This window comes from Barbus barbus (genome assembly GCF_936440315.1).
Source record: "Barbus barbus genome assembly, chromosome: 29".
Classification (NCBI taxonomy): Eukaryota; Metazoa; Chordata; class Actinopteri; order Cypriniformes; family Cyprinidae; genus Barbus; species Barbus barbus.
Genome location: NC_136757.1, coordinates 29831302 through 29856095, shown reverse-complemented (window position 1 = coordinate 29856095; position 24794 = coordinate 29831302). Strand labels below are relative to the sequence as shown.

At 40.5% G+C, this 24794-nt stretch overlaps 2 protein-coding genes across 3 annotated transcripts; both read right to left on the bottom strand.

The window, feature by feature from the left end:
• Positions 1-580: 580 nt before the first annotated feature.
• On the bottom strand, positions 581-5214 carry LOC306849609 (prostaglandin E2 receptor EP4 subtype-like). The gene is made up of 2 exons (XM_079384774.1): positions 3824-5214; positions 581-1803 (listed from the first exon to the last, which is right to left on the bottom strand). Exons 1-2 carry the CDS (start codon positions 4598-4600, stop codon positions 1312-1314), a joined length of 1269 nt encoding a protein of 422 aa, XP_079240900.1. The 5' UTR covers positions 4601-5214; the 3' UTR covers positions 581-1311.
• Positions 5215-7669: 2455 nt separating this feature from the next.
• On the bottom strand, positions 7670-23049 carry LOC306849433 (small ribosomal subunit protein mS27-like). Of its 2 annotated transcripts, none has more exons than XR_013782314.1 (12): positions 22631-22714; positions 21803-21880; positions 21648-21718; positions 20845-20903; positions 20625-20739; positions 20264-20342; positions 20073-20188; positions 19892-19994; positions 18490-18629; positions 11865-11996; positions 10169-10458; positions 7670-9362 (listed from the first exon to the last, which is right to left on the bottom strand). XR_013782314.1 is itself a non-coding variant. In XM_079384448.1 (12 exons), exons 2-12 carry the CDS (start codon positions 22704-22706, stop codon positions 10237-10239), a joined length of 1191 nt encoding a protein of 396 aa, XP_079240574.1. In that variant the 5' UTR covers positions 22707-22736; positions 22825-23049; the 3' UTR covers positions 9909-10236. The 2 variants fall into 2 exon arrangements, 1 of the variants encoding a protein (XP_079240574.1); XM_079384448.1 differs by lacking the exon at positions 7670-9362 and adding an exon at positions 22825-23049 and having other exon boundaries at positions 9909-10458; positions 22631-22736.
• Positions 23050-24794: the final 1745 nt, after the last annotated feature.

The window sequence follows — 24794 nt, the reverse complement described above, 5'->3', positions numbered from 1 at the left end:
TCCAAAAACAACAAATCACCGCAGATTTATAGATCAAAACTTTCTCAGAGGAGTCTTTGCATTCAGTGATGAGTCTGAACATGTGATTGAACATTAAACCTGCTTCTGTTTCCATCCCAGTGATCAGTTGGAAAGTCATTTCTAGAAGGATTCTGACTGTATATTATCAGGCGATGAAGTGTTTCTCATTTCTTGTTTTCTAGTATAAATATAAAACAATTATTGAATCAAGATGCATTTACTTGACAAGTAAAATGATTTAAGATATTATGTCTTGTTTTCTGTCAAAAAATATAAAAATTTGATTAGTTTTTACTTAAAACAAGCAGAAATATCTGCCAATGATGCAAGAAAAATACTCTTGTTTAGTCTTTGAATTATTTTTCTTGCCCCATTGGCAGATATTTCTGCTTGTTTTAAGCAAAAACTAACAAAATGTTGACTTTTTTTTTTTAGAAAACAAGGCTTAATATCTTAAATCATTTTACTTGTCAAGTAAATGCATCTTGATTCAAGAATGCTTAGAAAACAAGACAAAGATACTAAGTAAGAAAATCATTTTTTGCAGTGCATGAGAGATAAAACTGCATCAAGTATTTATTTATCTGCTGTTTGGGAAGCAGGACACACAGAAACTGGAAAGGGTTTTTATGCAAACATCTCCACTAGGTTATTTCCTGCAGGGCTTGTTTTTGTTGAACTCTTCTGAAAAACCAAACACACATGTGTACAGTGCACCGGCAGATAGAGATGTGTTTAACGTACTACCAAACTGATCGAAACAATCCTTGAAGACTTCATGGCTGAAAAACTCACTCAAATAAATAATCTTATTTAAAGGAATAGTTCACCCCCCAAAATTTGGGAAATGTGCTGTAAATGTGTTCACCCTCAGGATCATCTGAGATCAGGATGAGTTTGTTTCTTCATCAGGTTTGTAGAAATGTGTCTCTGCATCAGTGTCTCAGCAATGGATGCTCTGCAGTGAATGGGTGCCGTCAGAATGAGAGTCCAAACAGCTGATAAAAACATCACACCACTCCAGTCCATTCAAACCTGATGAAGAAACAAACTCATCCTAATCTCGGATGATCCTGAGGGTGAACACATTTACACATTTTTGGGTGAACTGTTGCTTTAATGACATTTACATTTCACTCCACTGATCTGAAATCAACACAAGGCAGATCTAATCTAGCGTTTGTCGCTTGAGCGCCACTTGAGATCGGGGAGTGAGGCTTTACCTGCAGAGCACTCTGACCTCTGCTACACTTGCATGATGTGAACACAAATACAAACACATCGGAGGAGTTAAATGCTCTTCTCTTGAAACGTCTCATTGGTTATAGTCACTTGTAAGGGTTGATCTTTTGACTGACTGTCTAGACTGTCCCGATTGGAGGATTCAGAAGAAGCGTCAGATAAGCACCGCCCACACTGGTTTGATTGACAGGTGTCCAGGCAGCTCTCAGGAGGATATAGAAACGTCTGCGAGGTATCGGTCACCTCCTTCAGCTCTCGAGACACGGCAGACAGAGAGTCTCTGGAGATGATGGAGGACACCTGCGCTCCATCCCTGCAGTGGAAGCTGTTCTGTCCCGGCGGTCTCTGAGAGTCACTCCTACAGAAAAGACACCTGATGTTCTCGATTACCTTGGAGAGAACCGCTTTACGCAGCAGAATGTAGATCCAGGGATCTAGAATAGGGTTGGTCGAGGCAAATCGGATCGCCAACAGATCTGGATTTTTATCCAGCCGTTTCTCCACTGGCGTCTTGTAAAGTTGGTTGAGAAACACCTGGACCTTAAAAAAATGACATGATTTAGTTACCAAATTTTCATGCATTTGACAAAATAACATGAAAATATTTTGCACGTGAATCTGTGGGTCGAACATCCATTTAAACATCATAAAGTAAATGAGTGACTCTAAGTGATGATTTAAAGTCATTTTAGTATGCTTTAAAAAAAATTTTTTTTGAAGTTGTAAATAAAACAAAGATTACTGGAGTATGTTTTACAAGAAAACACTATTTTAGTGTTTCTATTTCAAAATCCACATTTAATGATGCGTTACTTGCCTTTTTGTAAATATTTGTGAAATTGACCTGCAATTTCTGAGTAAAAGTTGTATCTACAACAATTAGTTTTTCAGTGTAATACTAAGAAATTTGTGCACATTTTTAATGAACCCTTATTTTTATATTATAATATTAAGAATTATAACACATATTACATGTTCATAACTTTTGGAGGTTTTCACCTCTCTGAAAAAAAAAACTGATTTCACAGCAAATTTCACAAATAGTTACATTTTTTCTGTAAAATGTACTCAAATTTATTTATTTACAACTTCGAACATGAAATCAAATAATTTAAATATTTTTTGTCATTGCATTGTCGTACTTCCATTGCATCAAAACAATTACCTTTTTCTGATTCTGTATGGTAAATAAAAGAAAAATAGTTACCATCTATAAAATCTGACAAAATATATGTTGATTATGGCTCTTTTTGCTTTGCTTTCTGTTTTGTGATCAAATATTTGACACTTGCTAAAGAAATGAAATAGCTGATTTTGACTGTATTCAATACTGTATTTTACTACAGTAATACTGTGCCACTGTGACCCAGGAATATCTCTCTAAACACTTTTATCATCATAATCATCCTCCTTCATTCATTCTAATCTGCTGCACAATGCAGAAAAATGGAAAGGAAAGTCACGGCGCAGATCTGAACGCACAGCCCGTGAGAAAGTTCTTGTTTTGCAGATTTGACAGTCATATCTGAGGCCAGCAGCAGAGTGCTTGAGAGATAAAGTTGACACAACAAATGAATAGGGGGAAAATTATATATCAGTATCCATATTAGATATTATGGAAATCCATCCAAATATTGCCAATTATTACTCCTATTATTGCACTTATTTTTTCATTCTATGTTGCCCCAAAAGCACATGAATATGCAAATTAGATACAGTTTATAGATACATTGTATATAATGGGAAAACCCACAGTTTTTGCCTTTTCATGTCTATTCTTTTTGATGTAGCAATAGCCAACAATACATTGTATGGATCAAAATTATATATTTCTCTTTTATGACAAAAATCATTAGGATATTAAGATCATGTTCCATGAATATATTTAGTAAATTTCCTACCGTAAATATATAAAAACTTGCACAATATGCATTGCTAAGAACTTTAAAGGAGATTTTCTCAATATTTAGATTTTTTTGCACCCTCAGATTCCAGATTTTCTAATAGTTGTATCTCAGACAAATATTGTCCTATCCTAACAAACCATACATCAATGGAAAGATTATTTATTCAGCTTTCAGATGACCACATAAATTTTTTCACATGAAAAATGTACCCTTATGACTGGTTTTGTGGTCCTGGGTCACATGTAATTTTTCAAAAATTATATTTATGACATTTTTTCATATGCTCTAAACCAGGGATGGGCAACTTTGGTCCTGGACTACCAGAGGGGGAGTTTTGTAAATTTAGTATTTCTTCATGTCATTACATTGTTTAGAGCAGGGATGGGCAACTTCGGTCCTGGAGGGCCACTGTCCTGCAGAGTTTAGCTCCAACCCGAATCAAACACACCTGAACCAGCTAATCAAGGTCTTCAAGATCACTAGAAAGCTACAGGCAGGTGTGTTTGATTCGGGTTGGAGCTAAACTCTGCAGGACAGTGGCCCTCCAGGACCGAAGTTGCCCATCCCTGCTCTAAACAATGTAATGACATGAAGAAATACTAAATTTACAAAACTCCCCCTCAGGTAGTCAGGAGGATATTACAAGAACTTACAACGAGCGGAATGGAGCAAATAAGCACGACTGCGGAGGTGGCGATGAGCAGAATGACCATCTGGATCTCCGCGCCAGCCAGGCGGCTAAAGCTGCGGCTCCTGCCGGGATCAGAAGCTCTGCCTGGGTCAGTACCGAGCGACGTGCGCCTGACGAAACTCCGGTGCATCCGCATGAGCGCGGCGCACACCAGCACGTTACAGACCACCGTCACCAGGATCAGCAGCGAGCTGCATCCCGCGTACATGAACGAGAACGCGGCGTGCCTGCTCACATTGGTTCGCCAGTCGATGAAGCACCAGGTTTGAGGGTATTGCATCTTGACCTCTCCAAAACCAGCACTCGGCAGCGCGCAGAACAGTATGTTGGATGCGTAAATGGCGAGCAGCGTGACTCCTGCGAGCTTCTTATCCACGTAGTCGTTGTAGAAATACGCGTGATTGATTGCGATGTATCTCTCGATGGACATGGCGCAGATGATGCTCAGTCCAGCGAGGGAGAAGAAGAGCAGAACGAATCCGAAGTATTGGCACAGGGGGTCTCCATCTGGCCATGCGCCCTTCACATAAGTGGCGATGGTCACTGGACTGGCGAGCACGGTTCCCAGGAGATCCGTGACCGCCAGACCGCAGACCAGAGTGTAGAAGGTGGTCTCCTTCTGCTCCCTTCTGGACTTGCAGAGCACCACGATGGCGATCAGGTTGCTGATGACTCCGAAGATGAACATGATGGCCGGGATGGTGGGCTCCATCCTGCGCGTCGCGGTGCTGTTGTCCATGTTAAACTTCTCCAAGTTTCATTTTGCAGGAGTTGCCGGTGTGGCACAGAGTAAATCCCAGTCATGACTGACTGATCCGCCCATCCTGCTTCATATCACACACTCAATAACTGGAAGCCCTTACAGAAAAATCACCATGGGAACTAAAGCGTCCCTTCCTTTTTTACTTTATTAGCATAGGACAGTGTAGAAGTGACAAAAATCTAAATATTGAGAAAATCTCCTTTAAAGTTGTTCAAATTAAGTTCTTAGCAATGCATATTACTAATCAAAAATGAAGTTTTGATATATTTACGGTAGGAAATTTACAAAATATCTTCATGGAACATGATCTTTACTTAATATCCTAATGATTTTTGGCATAAAGAGAAATGTATAATTTTGACCCATACAATGTAGGCTATTATTGTCTATTGCTACAAATATACCTGTGCTACTGATAACTGCTCTTGTGCTGCAGGGTCACATATGTCAGCAGGTTACAGTAAAGTGCACTGAGAAATGAAAGGGCCATGTCATAGACATGCCATGTTTAAAGAGCATTTTAGTTGAAAATCAAACAGGTTGAAACTTGTTTTGTTCAGTTTGTCTACATGCAAATACTCAACACACCCCCAGTTTAAAAAAAAAAAAAAAAAATAGAATTTTTACTTTACACCAGAAAACATTGTTTGTTTTACTGACTGGATAAACTATTTTGGGTTTTTATTAATTTTGATACTCTTTTTTGTTTTTTTCTGCTATACATATAATGAATGTGATATGTTCTTTTTTTAAATCACAAGATATATTATGTTTTTTTCCAAGTTGTATTTATTTATTGTAAGCTAAATTAAACATTTAGTTTTATCTTAAGTTATACTTTCATATTAGGTCTATAGCTGATTTAGCTTTTGTTTATGGTGAAATTATATTGTTAAAAGGCAAAATATGATCGATGTATTGATCTACACTAAGCAACATTTTGGCTTATTTTTTTATAATTTATAGTATAATATAATGTTTTCATTTTGTATGAATGTTTTTGTCTTTGGGGAATTAAATGTTTACTTTCCTTATGGAGAGAAAAATACTGGGATATTTAAAAAAAAATTGTGTTTCACAAAAGAAACAAACTCATGCAGATTTGGGTCGATATAAAGGTGAGAAAATGATGACAGATCCCTTTAACCTTGCATGGAGAAGAGTTGAGACCTGCTAAAACCAGGAAACCATGCTAGGTTTAAGATGGTTTTTAGATGAAAAATAAACTCAAGTCAAAGTCATTGACAGAAACTGAGCAGCTTCCAAAGAAAACAGCTCAAACCTGATTTTGGTATGCTATTTTAGTTGGTTATTTTGCTATGAACACACTTTGGCATTAAACATACATAAACAAGTAAAACAATAGTCAAATGTTTTTGTTAAATGTATATGACAAATGCTTGTCTATCGGATATCAGTTTACCAAACTCCTGCAGGAATGCTTTCCACAAACACATGCTTAGTGTACAAGTTTATACCTGTGTGACCTCAGAGATGCTGTTCAAATCAATAGATTACCCCTACACCTATGTGATATTGTGAGAGTTTAGATATGAATGTGTAATCATAAGCCGATCTCTGCATGCTGAGGTTTTGGCTCATCCCTCGAGTTCTTGTTTCTATTTCTAAATAACATCTACCTACAGTAGCAGCACAATTACCTTTACAGCGGGGACATGTGCGGACACGCGTGTTTGCCAGTCAACCGAGTGGAAAATCACTGCTTCTTTCCAAGCTTTTGATGCTTCCGATTTATTTTGAGATACATTTTTAACAGATGCTGCATCATATTTAATATTATTATTCTGTGCATAAGAGAAAATAAAAGTAAATAAAGTTTATTTATAACATGTTAACTAAAACCACAAAAATACTTTTGTTACTTGAAATAAAATAAACTTTAACTGAAACAAAACAAAATGCAACATAAATATAACTGTACACTTATAGCCAAGGCATCATTTCTCATTTTCATTTAATTCAACTGGAAGTACTAAAATAACTAAAAAAAAAAATAATAAATAAATATATATATATATATATATATATAAACACACAACAAAATGACTAAAACAACTCAATTTAACATGAAAATAGAAAATGTAAAAACGAATTCAAAATATTAATAAAAGCAATAATATATCTCAAGGATGCTAAAAATGTTGCTTGAAATGAAATAAACTGAAATAAATAAAACATAAACATTTTAACTTATTTTACTTCATCTAGTTGCCAAGGCAACAATTCTTATTTTTTATTAACTTTAAAACTACTAAATTACTAAAACTGAAAAAAATTTATAAAAATATAAACATTTAAAAAACCATTTTTTTTTTACAAAACTACCCAACACAATTACTAGAACTAAAACTGAAATAAAAATTAATAAAAATATAAACATAAAAAAAATTGACAAAACTTCTTACTAAATTTACTAATATTTTACCATAATTAAATTGAAAACAGAAAATGCTAAACTATATAAAACTAATTCAAAACATTCATAAAACTATAATAGTATCTAAATAATATTAACATTTTGTTTCTTGAAATAAAATAAACTTAAATAAAATATAAATTAAACCTTAAACCTATTTTATTTTATAGCTGCCAGAACAACAGTTCTCATTTTCATTCAGGTTAATGATGTGCTAAAATAACTAAAGTTGAATAAATAATAAAAATTAAAAACAACAAAATTACTAAAACTAGAATAAAAACACAATATAAAAATAAAAACTGTAATAGTATCTGAGTGATATAGTAAAACAGTTCTGGTTTCTCAGGATTTCTTCCATGATTGTTAATGTTAAAGGTGTGATGCGAGGTCATACTGTACGTCCATCTGTGATCTTTCTATCTATGGAGGACAGGATTTGAGCATGTTTGCTCTGCTTATGATGACAGAGATGGTCCTTAAACAAAAGAATCTCAGTATAGTCTAAACTGTTTAGATTGGTGATGTCAGACTCAATATCTGAGCCAACACTCAAAACTCAAGGTATGGTGCGTCACATTAACAAAATATTGTCATTTATCCAATTTAAAGAATGCAATGGAGATTTTATTTGAAGACACACTCTAATGTTTGTTTTGGTCTCGGAAACAAAGGAAAAACAGCAATGCATCTTATTAAAAGTCCTGATTCCTGCAGATAGACGAGAGGAAAAGCTTTAATCAGGATCAAATGATGATTCGAATCAGTTTGAGTGTTTTGGGTTACGTGCCAGAACAGAGCAAACCTAAACAGAGCGAGAGGAACCAGCGCTTGATAGCCAGAAACACAATTCAATTACCATTCACTCTGATGCTATATCATAATACAATTACTGCATAAAAAGCCCCAGAATACATTTGATTCATTTAGTAGCTGTCACTTACAGACGGGACATTTATTATGAAATCACACATGAAACCACTTCCTACGGTGTGTGTGTGATATCAAATCTGACATGTCACCAATTTCACAAATCAAATTTGGTGGAAAAATAACCTTCTGATTAACGTCGCCTCCAGCCATGAAATATGATTGATGATTCCCATTCCCGTTTCCAAAATCAGCAGTCTGGGATTTCAGTTTAAAACAAGAGCAATCCTTAAAATCTGTTCAGGCAGAGCGACAAAAATGCATGAAAATAAAGACAAAATCACCAAATCAGACCAATAAGGATGATTCAATAAAGACTAATATATATAAGTCTTATTTAATTATAGCAACTTAAATGTAAATTTAAAGAAAAAACAACTTCAGAAAACGTCCAGAAAAAACAACTTTTACACAAAATTAACTAAAAAGCATTAATTGAAAAGACACAAGGGGAGGTATCTCAATATGAAATAAACACCACCTAATTTATTGGCCTGTCTAACATGTTATCCATTACTATTTCATATATGTAATTAATTAATTTGCCATCAGGCTGCTTCAATAAAACATCAGTATCATCTACAATGATCATTAAGAAACTACGTGGATTATTTATTCTTAAAAAAATTATAATTATATTTCAGAGGACCATTTAAAATGAACTAGGTAAAGCAAAAAGGTGATTAATTATAATGCTCAAATATTCACACGCTTGCTTATACTGTCATATATACTGACGGTCAAAGGTTTGGAATGCAAAGGCTGCATGTTTGATCAAAAACACAGTAAAAATTGTGAAATATTATCATTTAAAAGAGCTTTTTTTTCTATGTGAATGCACATATATATATGTAATTTATTACTGCGATCAAAGCTGAAATAGAAAGCTTTTGTAACATTATAAATGTCTTTACTGGTACTTTTGATCAATTTATTGCATCCTTAATGAGTAAAAATATATTTATTTTGTTTTAACCCACACTTTTGAATGGTTGTTTATATCAGTGTCATATAAAGGATCACTAAAGACTGGAGTAATGATGCTGAAAATTCAGCTTTGATCACAGAAATAAATTACAGTTTAACAGAGATTCACATAGAAATGAGTTATTTTAAACATTAATAATATTTCACAATTTTTACTGTATTTTTGATCAAACATGCAGCCTGGGTGAGCAGAAGAGACTTCTTTCAAAAACATTTAAATTGTTCCAAACTTTAGAATGCAAGTGTACATCAACAACACTCACGAACACCATCGAGTACTTTAGGTGTAGGTTGGCCGTAGAAGGGAAACTTGAAGCACAGCGTCTTGACGGAGGGATGTTTGTGTGTTTTCATGGCTGAACAGCAGCCAGATTCCCGGGAACACTGAATGAATACAGAAGAGTTTGAATAGAGGCAGATTGGAGGAGATTGTAGTTTCCATTAAAAGGCCATAAACACACAAATTATTACCCAGTTGCTGATTTACAGGAAAAACAGATTGATATCACACTAGTTTTAGTGCCTGTTTTCAGCAGGACAAAAATTCAAGAATTCAAAGTTCATTGGAAAACGACATGATTCCAATAAATCATGATTTTGGCCCTTTTGTCAGAATCTCCTGATAAGCAGCGACTCTCACAGAATGTGTTTTGTTCTGGGGGATTGTGGGATTGTGTGGCCGCAGGAAACGCAGAAGAAGCCATGAAGAAACGCTCAACTTGAAGATGCGTAATGATAGCAGATGCGCTGGTTTGTTTGAGTTGGAAGCGGATCAATAACAGTGTTGTGTAATTCATGAGACGAAACAAAGACATAACATAACATTGATAATAATAATAATGTTTGTTGAGCAGTAAATCAGTATATTATTATGATTTCTGAAGATCATGTGACACTGAAGACTGGAGTAATGATGCTGGAAATACAGCTGCAGATCACAGAAATACATTACAGTTTAATAGATATTCACATAGAAAACAGCTGATTTTTTTATTTAATAAACGCACGGAAGAGACTTCTTTCACAAACATTAAAAATCCAAACTTTTGACTGATAGTGTAAATCCTGTTATTCTTCTACATACAGTATGAAAGGACCGAGACTAAATAAAAGAGATTTTCATTGTTTATTTATACTGTTCAGATTTACAGGGCATTGAAAAAGAATCCAAATAATATTAACACACAAACCTCTCTCTCAATCGACCCAACCAAAGACAATAAACATGACAAACAATGCTCTGTCTGGAGGACGGCGGTCACTGTTTGCTCAGACGCTCCTTCTGGTTCTTCTCTTTCGTCTCTCTTTCTCTCTGAATGAGCTGCTGGCGCTCGGTCTCCCAGTTGCTCACCGTCTGCTGGTATTCAGCCATATCTGCATCTTCACAGGCCGCCAGCGTCTGCTGCGTCAGAGCCGATACCAGAGACTCCAGGCTCCTCGAGTCCATCTTGTCCTGGGACACCAGTCTCTCCTTCAGCTCCTACCAACACATTGAGCTCACAAATCAACCCTCCAAAGCCTGACATATACAGTAGTATCTATAGTTGAAAAGCTTATTGAACCTTCAGAATAATATATTTGCGCATATGTGACCCTGGAGCACAAAACCAGTCATAAGGGTAAATTTTTGGAAATTGAGATGTATACATCACCTGAAAGCTGAATAAATAATCTCTCCATTGATGTATGGTTTGTTATGATAGGACAATATTTGTCTGAGATACAACTATTAGAAAATCTGGAATCTGAGGGAGCAAAAAAATCTAAATATTGAGAAAATCTCCTTTAAAGTTGTTCAAATGAAGTTCTTAGCAATGCATATTACTAATCAAAAATGAAGTTTTGATATATTTACGGTAGAAAATTTACTAAATATCTTCATGGAACATGATCTTAATGTCCTAAGGATTTTTGTCATAAAAGAGAAATGTATAATTTTGATCCATACAATGTATTGTTGGCTATTGCTACAAATATACCTGTGTTACTCATGACTGCTTTTGTGCTCCAGGATCTCATGTGTTTTATGTTTTTGTATCATAATTTATCCATAAGGTTTTTTAAGACTCATATAGTCTGATGTAGTGAGGATATGACGAAAAAAAAACAGCTTGATTTTATTCAGTGACTCAAATTGAGCAAAAATATGAATTTGCTGCAGATGCTGATATTTATGATGAAATTCTGCTGTTTGTAATGTAAATGAATGAGATCTTTATAATAGTAGAGCAGATACTGACATAAAATGATCTAAATATCAGCGGTCACTCTATATCTCCAGTAATATGACTCAGTAAGATGAGACTGAAATGATCCAAACATATAATGCAATGCTGATTGAGAGATGAAGAAATAAACGCTCCTCAGAAGATGTGAGATGAAGATCATTCCTCCGCTGAGGAACAGAGAAAGTAAAGCTTCTGGAAACAAACGCTCCTCAAAAGATCCTGATGATCAGATTTGAGACTAAAAGATGATTGATGGAGAATCAAGTAAAGCTGAGCTGCTTCAGTCCAGTAAGAGTTCATCTGGAGATATTACTGCAGTTATTCTGACATTTACTTGATAAAATCAGTCAAGATTTGACACGAGAAGCAGCAGCTGAAGCTGGACACCTGTACAATTACACTAAAAGAGCTTTTATTAGATAAAACACTCTAAACTAATCAGACGACAGGGAGGACATTGTGTGTGAACTCATTTAGAGGCCTTAGAAATATGCGCATCAATTATGATACATTACCATTTATCCTAGTCTGCTATGTGTTAATTATTCAGTATAAATATATTACTAATTTCCTCTGAAATGCAATGAGCACACTCTGTGATAAAGTTTAGAAGGCGTTTATATAAATGTTTAGTGCATTTAATGAAAGAAAAACTAACCTTGAAGCGGTTGATGTACTCTGGTAGTTTCTGTGTCTCCAGCTCATCTTCCTCCTCCAGCGGCGTCTCAGTGACGTTCTGTCCATCAGAGATCACTGAGAGATCCTGCAATATCTTCTCCACATGATCCAGCTGAAAGCCACAGAGATGCTTCAACCCTCAACAACTCAATCACACGGCATTACACTCATTCATTTTGCAGATGCGCTTAATCAAAGCAACTCTCAGTGCGTTCAATATAAATTACATGCAACTCTTGACAAAATGCTCTTCTAGTTTTCAAAACATTTTGTAGAAATGTGTCTCTGCATCAGTGTCTCAGCAATGGATGCTCTGCAGTGAATGGGTGCCGTCAGAATGAGAGTCCAAACAGCTGATAAAAACATCACAATAATCCACACCATTTTCATTTTCACAACAGAATCTTGCATCATCCCAGTAAAAAGTAGTTCCCTATCAGTCGGTCACTCCGAGTCACGTCGGTGACCGACGAATTGGGATCTCGCTTAGAGAGACCAATCCCCTACGAGAGTATCTAAACGAGCCAATGCACATTGGCATGCGATTATTGCATCCAGCTGCCGCTAATCACAGCGTGAGTATAATTAGGCAGCGGGTGCAGCGCATATTCAGCTTTTCGCTTCGGAGCCGAGCGGTTACATTGTTCTGCTCCTGACCTCTGCTGACGCGTGAATTCAACGAGTTAAGCACGCTCTTTGGGAGACTCTCGTGCTGGCGGTACGGCGCTTCGGCGGTACGGCGCTTCAGCGGCGGTGGTTCTTCCTGTGTCGAGTGGGTTGCACACATCAGGCTGCACTACCCCCTGATTGTGTTGCAAGTGGCCATCTCCCCTGTGCGCTTCAGCACACTGAAAGAGTGATTTCTCTAAAAGAGCATTCACGGGTGCGTCTTTTTAAAGACGACGTTGCATCTGGCAAACTTGACGTTGCGTCTTTGTAAAGACGAGTTGGGTCTTGCTTCAGACAACGTGTCACCCGTGCGTTTCTGGATGCGGTCGTTACCTGGGGCCGGGTGATGGTCATGATCACTGCCTCACATGCCTGGGCAGTAAGCATGCTGAGGTGGCGTTCGTGGTTGAGGCATCTTCTCATGGGAAGGTGATCATCTTGGAGTTGCGGGCCAGGCTCCGATACCTCGACAAAGGGACGGAGCTCTGTTGCCCCTGCCTTGATTTGGCCCTCGTTCTGGCTGCAGACAGATGGGGACCATTTCAGGCGGTGGCATAGTGGCAAACCCTCCAGGGAACCAACCCTTGAGGGACCATTGCCCCTCTTGCGCTCCAAAACCAGTTGAGCTGTCAGTGGAGCGTGCTGGGCCCTCTACAAGGGGAGCACCAGCAGTTACCCTGGCGCTCCTCCCGGTCACCAGACGTCGACTGCTGCATCGGAGGGTGAGCTGGAGATTTCTGGGCAAGAAGATTCGGCTGCTGCTGCTCCGGCAGTAGCAGTGCCTGAGTCGGATCTAGAAATCACGGCTATGCTTTCCCGGGCCACTGAGAGGGTAGGGCTCGAGTGGAGATCCCACCGTGTCCTGAGCCCTCGAGGTTGGACGACTGGTTTCTCGGGGTAGTTTGCGCTGGTTCTCAGCGCCCTGCCCTAGTGCCTCTCTCCCGGAGGTGCATGGGGAGCTTACCAGGTCGTGGACGGCACCTTTTACTGCCAGAAACCGCCCTGCTAGCTCCTCCCCCTCACCACCCTCGGTGGCGCAGCTAGGGGGTATACGGGGGTCCCCCCGGTGGAGCGGTCGGTTGCGATGCAGTTGTGTCCTAATACCGTCTCCACTCGGCGGGGCGAACCGTGCCTCCCCTTCCGGGCCTGTAGGTACTCATCTGGTCTGTCCGGCGGGGCTTATATGGCCTGTGGGGAAGCTGCCTCCACCTTTCGCTACGGCGTTACTGCAGGGTCCTCAGGCTAAAGGCACTGAAGACGTGCACGGGGGTGGTTACGATCCGGAAGCTCTGAGAGCTTGTACCTCGGGCCTCGCGCTACGAGCGACGAAGGTGACGCGGTCTCTGGGTCGTGCGATGTCCACACTTGTGGTCCAGGACGTTCACCCCTGGCTGTGTCTGGTCGACATGGGGACACCGACAAAGTATCGGTTCCTCAAGGGCCCTGTGTCCCAGACTGGCCTCTGCGGCGACGCAGTCGAGAACATGGCCCAGCAGTTCTCGGCTGCTCACGAGCAGGTTGAGGCGATCCAACACCTCCTGCCCCGGCGGGCAGCTGCTGCCTCCACCCGTCCGCCGGCTGCAGCGCCCCAGCCTGCTTGTCGCCGAGGGCGGCCCCTGCGTCCGTCCCTGCTCCCGCACCGCATCCGCAGCAGCTTCCAGAAGCGGTGCCGTTGAGCTGGGCGTAGGCAGGCCGCCCCGCCCGTCCTGGCCCCCGTCAAACCTGGCGGTGAGCGGAAGAGCAAGAGGCACAGGACGGGCGACCCAGAGAGAGAGAGAGAGGACTGCTTTGGGAGGTGGCGGATGCGCCTCCCCCTCCCCCGGTGGAGGGCCGGGTGGAGATTCTCCTATTTCAAAAATCTCGACAAGAAGCGGTTGTCTCTGCCCTGGGTCCCAAGAGGGCATGGAGAGTCGCGGACGGACCAACTCTGGACCGCGCTCATCCTCCTCTTCGCCAGCTGGCAGCAGTGGGCGGTTCGAGAGCGTCATCAAAGGCCCTACTCACGCACCCTCTGCCAAACCTCGGAACCAGGTAAGCACGCACCGCACACTCAGACCCCTTGGTCCGCCACGGGCCGTGTTCCTGTGTTCCACCTCGCTGCCCCACCGCGGGTACGTCGGTGGTCCCGCTGCTCCGCTTGTACGGTGTCTGGGTGCCTGTCTACCCAGCCCGTCTTGCTGGCTCCAGTGGACCATCTGACTCGGCTACGCGGTTCAGTTTCCTCCCAAGTTCAGGGGCATCCACCTCACAGCAGTGAAGGCAGCTGATGCTCATGTTTTGTGTGGAGAGATCGCTGTCCTACTGGCGGAGGACGCGATGGAGCCGGTCCCTCCAGCCGATATGAAGACAGGGCTTGCAACCCTTACTTCATTGTGCCCAAGAAAGCGGTGGGTTACGACCAATCTTGGATCTGCGTGTCTGGAACTGGGCCCTTCACAGGCTTTCGTTCAAGACGCTCACGCAGAAACGCATCTTTGGGTGCATCCGTCCCCGAGATTGGTTTGCAGCGGTCGACCTGAAGGACGTGTACGTCCATGTGTCGATTCCTTCCGCGCCACAGGCCATTCCTGCAGTTTGCGTTGAAGGACGGGCATATCAGTACAAGGTCCTGCCCTTCGGGCTGTCCCTGTTACCCCGTGTCTTCACGAAAGTTGCGGAGGCAGCCCTTGTTCCCATGAGAGAACAGGGCGTTCGCATTTTCAACTACCTCAACGACTGGCCTATACTGGCTCAGTCTCAGGACCAGTTGTGCGAACACAGGGATTTGGTGTCACACCTCAGCCAGTTGGGCCTTCAGGTCAACTGGGAAAAGAGCAAACTCTCCCCGACGCAGAGGATCTCTTTTCTCGGTATGGAGTTGGATTCGGTCAGTCAGACAGCACGCCTCACGTAGGAACGTGCTCAGTCGGTGTTGAACTGCTTGAATGCGTTCAAGAGCAGGACAGCGGCCCCACTGAAACAATTTCAGAGGCTCCTGGGGCATATGACAGCTGCAGCGGCAGTCACGCCGCTGGGGCTGCTTCATATGAGGCCGCTTCAACACTGGCTCCATGGCCGAGTCCCGAGGTGGGCGTGGCAGCGCGGCACTCACCGGGTCCAAGTCACACCGGCCTGCCGCCGAACCCTCACCCCGTGGTCAGACCTTTCGTTTCTGCGGGCAGGAGTGCCCCTGGAACAGGTCTCCAGGCATGCTGTGATTTTCACGGATGCCTCCACCACCGGCTGAGGTGCCACGTTCGACGGGCTTGCGGTGTCGGGGGTTTGGACGGGCCCCCAACTGCACTGGCACATCAATTGCCTAGAGTTGCTAGCGGTACGTCTGGCCTTGGTCCGTCTCAGAAGGCGTTTACGAGGCAAACACGTACTGGTCCGCACGGAAAACACTGCGACCGTTGCGTACATCAACCGACAAGGTGGTCTGCGCTCCCGTCGCATGTCGCAACTCGCCCGCCACCTCCTCCTCTGGAGTCAGAAGCATCTGAGGTCGCTTCGTGCCATTCATATTCCGGGCTTGCTCAACCGGGCAGCCGACGAGCTGTCACGAGCTGCGCTCCCCGGAGAATGGAGACTCCATCCCCAGACGGTCCAGCTCAGCTGGCCGCGGGGCCTTCGCAAGTGTGCGTCTCCCCCAGTGAGCCTTCTCGCAAAAACAGATACTATGCAAGATCAGGGGGGACGAGCAGCAGGTCCTGCTCGTGGCGCCGTACTGGCCCACTCGGACTTGGTTCTCAGAACTGATGCTCCTCGTGACAGCCCCTCCCTGACAGATTCCTCTGAGTAAGGATCTACTGACTCAGAGACGGGGCACCTTTTTGCACCCGCGTCCAGACCTAAGAAGCTGGAAACTTCATGTCTGGTCCCTGGACGGGACGCGGAGGTTCTAGGTGACCTACCCCAAGGGGTAGTTGACACCATCACTTCGGCTAGAGCGCCGTCCACGAGACAGGCCTACGTCTTGAAATGGAACCTGTTCGTCGAGTGGTGTTCTTCTCACCGAGAAGACCCCCGAAAGTGCCCGATCAGAGTCGTGCTTTCCTTTTTGCAGCAGGGGTTGGAGCCAAGGCTGTCTCCCTCCACCCTTAAAGTCTATGTGGCTGCGATTGCTGCCAACCATGACCCCGTGAAAGGGAAGTCGGTGGGTAAGCATGACTTGGTCATCAGGTTCCTTAGGGGGGCAAGAAGGTTAAATCCTCCACGGCCCCCCTCTATACCCTCTTGGGACCTGTCTCTAGTGCTGAAAGCACTACAGCAGGCCCCATTTGAGCCTTTGCAGTCGATTGAGCTGCAGTTTATTTCAATGAAGACTCTGCTCCTGCTTGCATTGGCCTCCATCAAGAGGGTAGGGGACCTGCACGCATTTTCGGTCGACGATTCGTGCCTAGAGTTTGGGCCGGCTGACTCCCAGGTAATCCTGAGGCCCCGGCCTGGCTACGTGCCCAAGGTTCCCACTACTCCCTTCAGGGACCAGGTGGTGAGCCTGCAAGCGCTGCCCTCGGAGGAGGCAGACCCAGCCCTTGCTTGCTTTGTCCCGTCCGAGCGCGGAGATGCTACGTTGACAGGACACAAAGCTTCAGGACCTCAGACCAGCTCTTTGTCTGTCACGGAGGCCGGCAGAAGGGGAAGGCCGTCTCCAAGCAGAGGATGGCCCACTGGATAGTGGACGCCATCACCCTGGCTTATCAGGTACAGGGTGTGCCCTGCCCGTTCAGGTTGAGAGCTCACTCTACTAGAGCTGTTGCATCCTCCTGGGCGTTGGCTCGTGGCGCCTCGCTGGCAGATATTTGTAGAGCTGCGGGCTGGGCGACCCCTAACACGTTCGCTAGGTTCTATAGCCTTCGTGTGGAACCGGTTTCCTCCTGTGTTCTCACCTCAAACGGGTAGAAGCACTGAGAGGTCCCGTTTTCGGGTCGGCTTGCTAAAACTGCTCCAGAGAGTCCGTACTGTAGACCCTGTCGAGTTCCTCCGTCCCCTCGGCAGTCAGATGTGGCGGAGCATCTGACGCCAGGCCCTCACTCGCTGAATCCATGAGAACCGGTAGAGGGCTGGGTTCCATATGAAAGGCCTTTTTTGGACCCCATATGTGTATAGTCCAAGGTATAGCCTGAGAGCCCGTGTTTCCCCGGCAGGTCTTCTGCCAATCTCCATGAGGTACAAATTCCTCTAATCCTCCATATGCGCCTAAGGTTGATCATATGCGTAATTGGAAGGGCGAGCTTCCGTAGCGTCCGGTTCCAACTGGAATGGGTACGTTTTCCCAGTGTTATCCAGTCTTACTGAGTGGGTAGTGCCATGGTAGCAGTAGCTGGTCTTCTGCGGTAGCCCTGACCTGCGCCAAAAAATAGGGGCTCAGGAGGCTTCCACAGGACACTGGAAGGGGCAGTACCCGTGGCCTTTTGGTAGGGATCCCAATTCGTCGGTCACCGACGTGACTCGGAGTGACCGACTGATAGGGAACGTCTCGGTTACGTATGTAACCCTCGTTCCCTGAAGAAGGGAACGGAGACGTCACGTCCCATCGCCACGGCTGCTGTACCACCGCTGAGCGGCCGGGTCACCGGCTCGGCTCCTCAGCGAAAACCTGAATATGCGCTGCACCCGCTGCCTAATTATACTCACGCTGTGATTAGCGGCAGCTGGATGCAATAATCGCATGCCAATGTGCATTGGCTCGTTTAGATACTCTCGTAGGGGATTGGTCTCTCTAAGCGAGATCCCAATTCGTCGGTCACCGACGTGACGTCTCCGTTCCCTTCTTCAGGGAACGAGGGTTACATACGTAACCGAGACGTTTCTTAACTTCTCTTCAGCGATCTCAAAGATTTACTTCAAAAACATTATTCAAGTGGTTTCTCTTTAAACTTTTCCCTCAGACAAGATAAATATGTACCACGGTAAAACCTCATTATGGTTAATTAGTTATCTCTGTAAATACTCACAACTTCCTCAGATAACTTGACGTCTCTGAAGTCACACACAGCGTCCATGACGGCGAGGGCTCGCCCAAGATAACCGGAGGTCCAGATCAGGGGCATCTCGTGGAAAACGGCATGAATTCCTCTGGACAGCTCGACTTTACCTGGAGACACGATCGGGAGATGAGACTATCTGATGCTCAGAGACGTGCAGAACAACATATCTGCAACATAGTCCATGCGTTTCCTGAACTTGTTAACAAAGAAGAAATATCTGCCAATGGGGTAAGAAAAATGATCTTAAATCAAAAGCTAAACAAGATTATTTTTCTTGCATCATTGGCAGATATTTCTGCTTGTTTTAAGCAAAAACTAACAAAATTTAGATTTTTTTTTTTCAATAATCTTGTCAAGCAAATGCATCTTGATTCAAGAATGTTTAGATATTTATACTAGAAAACAAGACAGAAACACTGAGTAAGAGAATCATGTTTTGCAGTGAGGAATTGGACTGGTTTTGGGTTCCAATCTGAAGCGGCTCTTTGGAGGCAGGATTATTATAGTTAACCAAAACTAAAACTGAACATAAAAACAATTAACTTTTGTTGTTACTTCAAATAAAATAAACATGAACTAAAATAAAATAAAAATAAAGCTAGTTGCAAGGCAGCATTTTAATTTAGTTTAACTTCTTGTATTAAAATAACTAAACTAAAATAAAGATGAATAGAATCTATACAGATACATAAACAGACAATAAAATACACAAATAATTTAACTAAAATTAAAATGGGAAAAAATGGAAGGGAAAACATGAAAAATGATTCAAAATAATAACATTTTACTAGCAAATTTAATTTAACCTGATGCAATAAAACTTAATATTTTAGACAACATTTTTCTATTTATAAAAATCTATTAAAAATAATATAATAATAAACAAAACATATGGAAAAAAAAAATACTAAAACTATAAAGATATATATTTTTAAATATCAATAAAAAGGGTAATAATGTCTCGACAATAAAACCACAAGGTTTGGTGGAATTTCATAAAAAAAAAAATTATTTAATACATTATTTATTTTTCAGTTTTATAAACGTGTAGAGATGTTTAATTGCATATTTGTAAGATAAAAAGGAAGAGTTGTAGATAATAGTCTCATATTGTCCTGATTAACCAAACTTTCCATAAACCAAACAAAACAAGAATTTCTGTATTATTGATCAAATAGCTACAGCCTTGATGAGCAGAAGAAACGTCTTTAAAAACATTAAACATCTTACAGATCAGGCAGTGTATTTATTGCATTTACACAGTTTTGTCCTGCATGCGTCGCTTTGAAACAGTGAATCATTTTGCAAAACAATTGGTTCAAATTTTCAAAAAGCTGTGTTTCTCCCATCATCACTAATGCATACACACCAATAAGAGCCGATCCCAGAAGCCGAGCGCTGAAACCAGCAGAGTTGTCCTGCTTTAGTCCAGCCAGCATCAGAGACGCTCCCATGTTCCTCTCCTCCTGCCACTGAACATTTACAACACAAACATTCCCATCACAGCACTGCCCAGATCCAGCAGCACATCCACACACTCACCTACTTACACTGAGTTCAGGTTTGCTTGCCAGATATCTGCTGAGGGCATAAAGCGACAGAATCTGTGTGGAGATTCGCTCAAACGATTCCTGAAGCATCACTTCCTCCACCAGCGAACACGCTCCTGGATTGAATTAGAGACGTCTCATGATTGTGTTTGTCTTATGCAAATGTTCTGGATGATGGAGGCATTACAAACCTTTAAAGTCTTTGTCTTTTATAAAGGAGTCAATCAGAAGATTGAAGGTGAAGTCATCAGGAAACATGCCAAACTGAACCTACAGTCAAATAAAGAGGCCTGAATCTGCTACAAACAATCACTTATTTAGATTTAATATCATTTCCCAATATGAGAATGATTATGAAAAATGTTTATTAACAGACACACATTTCAAATTTTGTAACACATATTCACATAGAAAACAGATTTTTTAAATTCTAATAATTTTTACTGTATTTTTAAGCAAATAAATGCAGCCTTGTTGCGCAGAAGAGACTTCTTTCTTAATTATTCCAAGCTTTGTGTATAAAGTGAAAGCATAATCTGACATCTTCCAAACCTTGTTCTTCAGCGTGTAAAGGGCTTTATCTCTGGCACCGTATTTAAGACAATGTCGGATCCAGCTGTGAGTGGTCCAGTCCCGAAGATACCAGCAGTTTGGACTGTGACGAAACCTGAGGAGATCTTCAACTTTACACTTCAACAAATCCAGCAGATGCACTAACTCAATCAGTACTGAGCAAACAGCAACCTTTCAAGAGTTATGTAATGATACTTACTTATGTAGGTAATATTGTGCTTGATCGACTTCCTCCTTTGATGATAAATTATCTATGAACTAAACAAAATGTTGACTTTATTTACAGTGTCTCACAACTTAATACACATTTTACATGAGCAGTAGTATATTTACATACTTAGGCTATTCTCATGGCAAAAACTATAAAAAATACAAATATCCCATTTTACATGAACGACACTGCAAAAAATGATTCTCTTACTCAGTGTTTCTGTCTTGTTTTCTAGTATAAATATCTAAACATTATTAAATTAAGATGCATTTACTGGACAAGTGAAATGATTTAAGATATTATGTGAGTTTTTGCTTAAAACAAGCAAAAATATCTGCCAATGGGGAAATAAAAATAATCTTGTTTAGTGTTTGAATTAAGATTATTTTTCTGATTAATTAGCTTGTTTTAAGCAAAAACTCACAAATTGAGAAATCAAGACTTAACATCTTAAATGATTTTAAATCAAATAAATGCTTGATTTAAAGAATGTTTAGATATTTATTCTAGAAAACAAGACAGAAACACTGAGTAAGAGAATCATGTTTTGCAGTGAAGTCATGAATTCACAAAATAAAAATGTTTGATTTTTTTATTATTATTCTAATATACAGTAGTCAACATTTGAAGTGGATCAAAAAAGTCCTAAGACAAGAAAGCATTTTGATGAAAGGTTTTGATCCACTTCAAATGTTGTGTTTATGTTAAACACATATGCACATGCATACATAAGCAGCAGAGTATTTCGTGTGGATGCATTGTGTTTAATGCAATGTCAAATCATCTCTGACCCTGGCGATGACCAAAGAGCTGACGGGAAACTTCCTCTCATACGTTCTGTCCATCAGAGAAGCCAGCTGACCTGCAGCAGAAACAAACACTGAAGTCCAGGCACATTGAAATCAGACAGACTGTTAAATAAGGACAGACATCATCATCATCTCACCCAGATCCTGAGCATCTCTCGGTCTCTGCTCCCAAACAGCAGGGTCTGTGTACGCCGGAGACAGCAGACATCTCCTGGCTGATAGAAAACAAAGAAAGAGATGCACTCATCAATTATCAACACATCTGCATTTGACATTTACATTACATTTAGCAGACGCTTTTATCCAAACAAATCAGGACAGTAGAAGCAATCAGAATCAAGAAAAGAGCAATAATATGCATGTGCTATAACAAGTCTCAGTTATTATTATATTATATAATAGATAAAAAGAAAACAGATAGATAGAACAGAAAAAGAATAGAGAAACTGGTGTTAGAGGCCTTTTATATATATATATATATAGAAAACAAGCAGTTAGAAAACAAAGAGTGCAAGTCTGAAAGGGTCATGTTTTTAAAAATAAAAATAAAAAAATAAAACAAGTAGATCAAATTTAAAAAATTTAATGAACTGATATCAATCCTTAAATTGCATTTTCTGTTTATGCATTAATAAATATGTGACCCTGCAGCACAAAATCAGTCATAAACAGCACAGATATATATCTGTAGCAATAGACAACAATACATTCAAATCCGCTACATGTGGAACGAAATTAATTATTGTCAGATGATGACATCATGCATAATCTATTTATATAGTCTAAAAAAACAAAAACATGGTTAAATCGATTATAAAACTATCTGTGTTTAATTTGACTAAAAAACTCGAGCACGACCTCGTCACGCGCCTGTACTACAAACCAAAGCCTTACGCTTCCGCATCTATCCTGATCTGAATTTAGCACGACAGCATGATTATTAATCAATAAATATTGACACTTACCGATCAATCTGTAATTGACGCATTTAGTAAAAGTTTGTACAGGAGACAGAAAGCGCTGCAGGATGGAGGCCGCCATCTTTAGACTGAACCATTCGGCGGGGAATCGCTTGGATGCATAACATTAGGAAATACATTGTTATTACTAACATTTACAGAAAGATAGACAGTATTTGTTACCTATATCAGAGGCATACCTTGTATTTTAAAGTAGCTTACATTTTAATGTAACCAACCCAGTGCGTCCGCAATGGTATAGTCTAGTCTGAGCCCACGCGTTGACCCGTGAAAGTGATTTTAATTATTTTTACTATTAGTTAAAGATTAAATGAACGATCAAGGTTGATTCTAATAATTCTATAACTGAGTAATTCTAATAATATAATTGTTACACGCCTCATGGTTCACGTGATTGCAGGCGTGTCCGATAGAGGGCGCTCTAATCCCATAATAAACCCTGCTGATTTGAAATCAACTGAAAATGAATTTAAATACACTTTAGAAACACCTTTCTTCTCAATTCACTGTATAAGTATTGGAAAAATCATAATAATAAACTGCCTCCTAAAACACAGCATGTAAAGTAAAATAAAGGTGCATGTGGGAAAAACTAAAATAAAGTGCAGAATGACTTGAGTTTCCAAGAAAAGAGCCTCGTGCTGGAAATAATGCTGTGTTTCTGCACAGACGTTTGGTCTAAACATCCTCAGAGGAACTGACTGCTTTTACAAACAAGAAAAACCAAAGACACACAATTGACATGAACTGACCAGCCGGAAACTGTGTTAAATCAAGACTGAATTAAGCATCTGTCTGTAGAAGTGCTTCTACTGCAATCATTCATAAGAACTGTTTTAGAGACCTGAGAGATGGCAGAGGACTGAAGAAACACTGAATAGATCTAAATATATATGCTGTAAACAACAACGCTCAATAAAATATATTCTTGAAATTATTAAAATATTTTTCAAATTAGATTTCAGGGACAAGAAAATACATTTCCAGTCTTACAGTATGCTTTGTGTTATATCTTCACACGAGTAAAAGTTCAGTATTATTTCACTATATTTTTGTGAATATTTTATTCTTATATTTTCTGCTTTCATTTTAATTTTACTTCAAGTTTTAGTATTTTATTTGTGTGTTTTTGTCATTTTTAGTAGTTTGTGTTGTTTATAAATAGGTAGAGTTTTAATTAATTAATTAATTAAAATGTATTATTAATTTATTATTATTATTTTAATTAATTTTTAATTAACAGTTTTTATTCATTTTTTATTTCAGTTTTAGTTTTATTAGTTCATAGAGTGAAAATGAGAAATGTTGCCATTGAAACAAGATAAAATAAAATAAGTTTAAGTTTTTTGTATTTTATTTCAAGTAACAAAAATGTATTTATTTGGCCCTATTTATTTATTTTAAAATATGGTTTTATTTAACCACCTTTCAACCACTTTCACAATTGATAATCCTGATGTGAATGTATTTTCTTAGATTGAAATATTTTTGAATGCTTATAAAATGAGTAAAAAATATCCTAAAAAAAAGCCAGAAAAAATAGAGAAAATGCATATACGTGAATACATTTGAACAAATATTTTGACATATATTTTTTAAAAATAATTTTTTTTTTTGCGGCAAGGGAAAATGTGCTTTTGTGTTGAATGAAAGGCCGCTGGAGTGTGTTATGAAGTGTTGTTGAGGTGTAAATGTGGCAGGACGGGTCATTAACCGTTGGCTCTGGTCATACAGAAGCGGAAGTGAACAGACCGTGTGGGTTTTATTTTTCACGCTGCTACAGTTTTCTCAGCAGCGCCGTGTTTACAGAAGCCCCTTTGTCCTGATTCATCCAGGACTTTCAGTTCAGCAGAGACGCTTCACAGTACCTGATTCTGTGTGTTTTCATAGGCTTCAAACGAAACATTGAGGTGATTGGAAGACAGGAAGAGGATCTGAGCACTTCCTCTTTGCTCTCAGAGTTTCATCAGGACAAATACCCAGAAGGTGTGGAGCCTAAAAAAGCCCTGAGAGTTGACTGTTCTTGCACAGATCCAGTAAACTGTACAGCACCAGTCAAATGTTTGGAATAATTATGCTTGTGTGTGTGTTTTAAAAGAGGTCTCTTCTGCTCACCCAGGCTGCTTTTATTTGATTAAAAATACAGTAA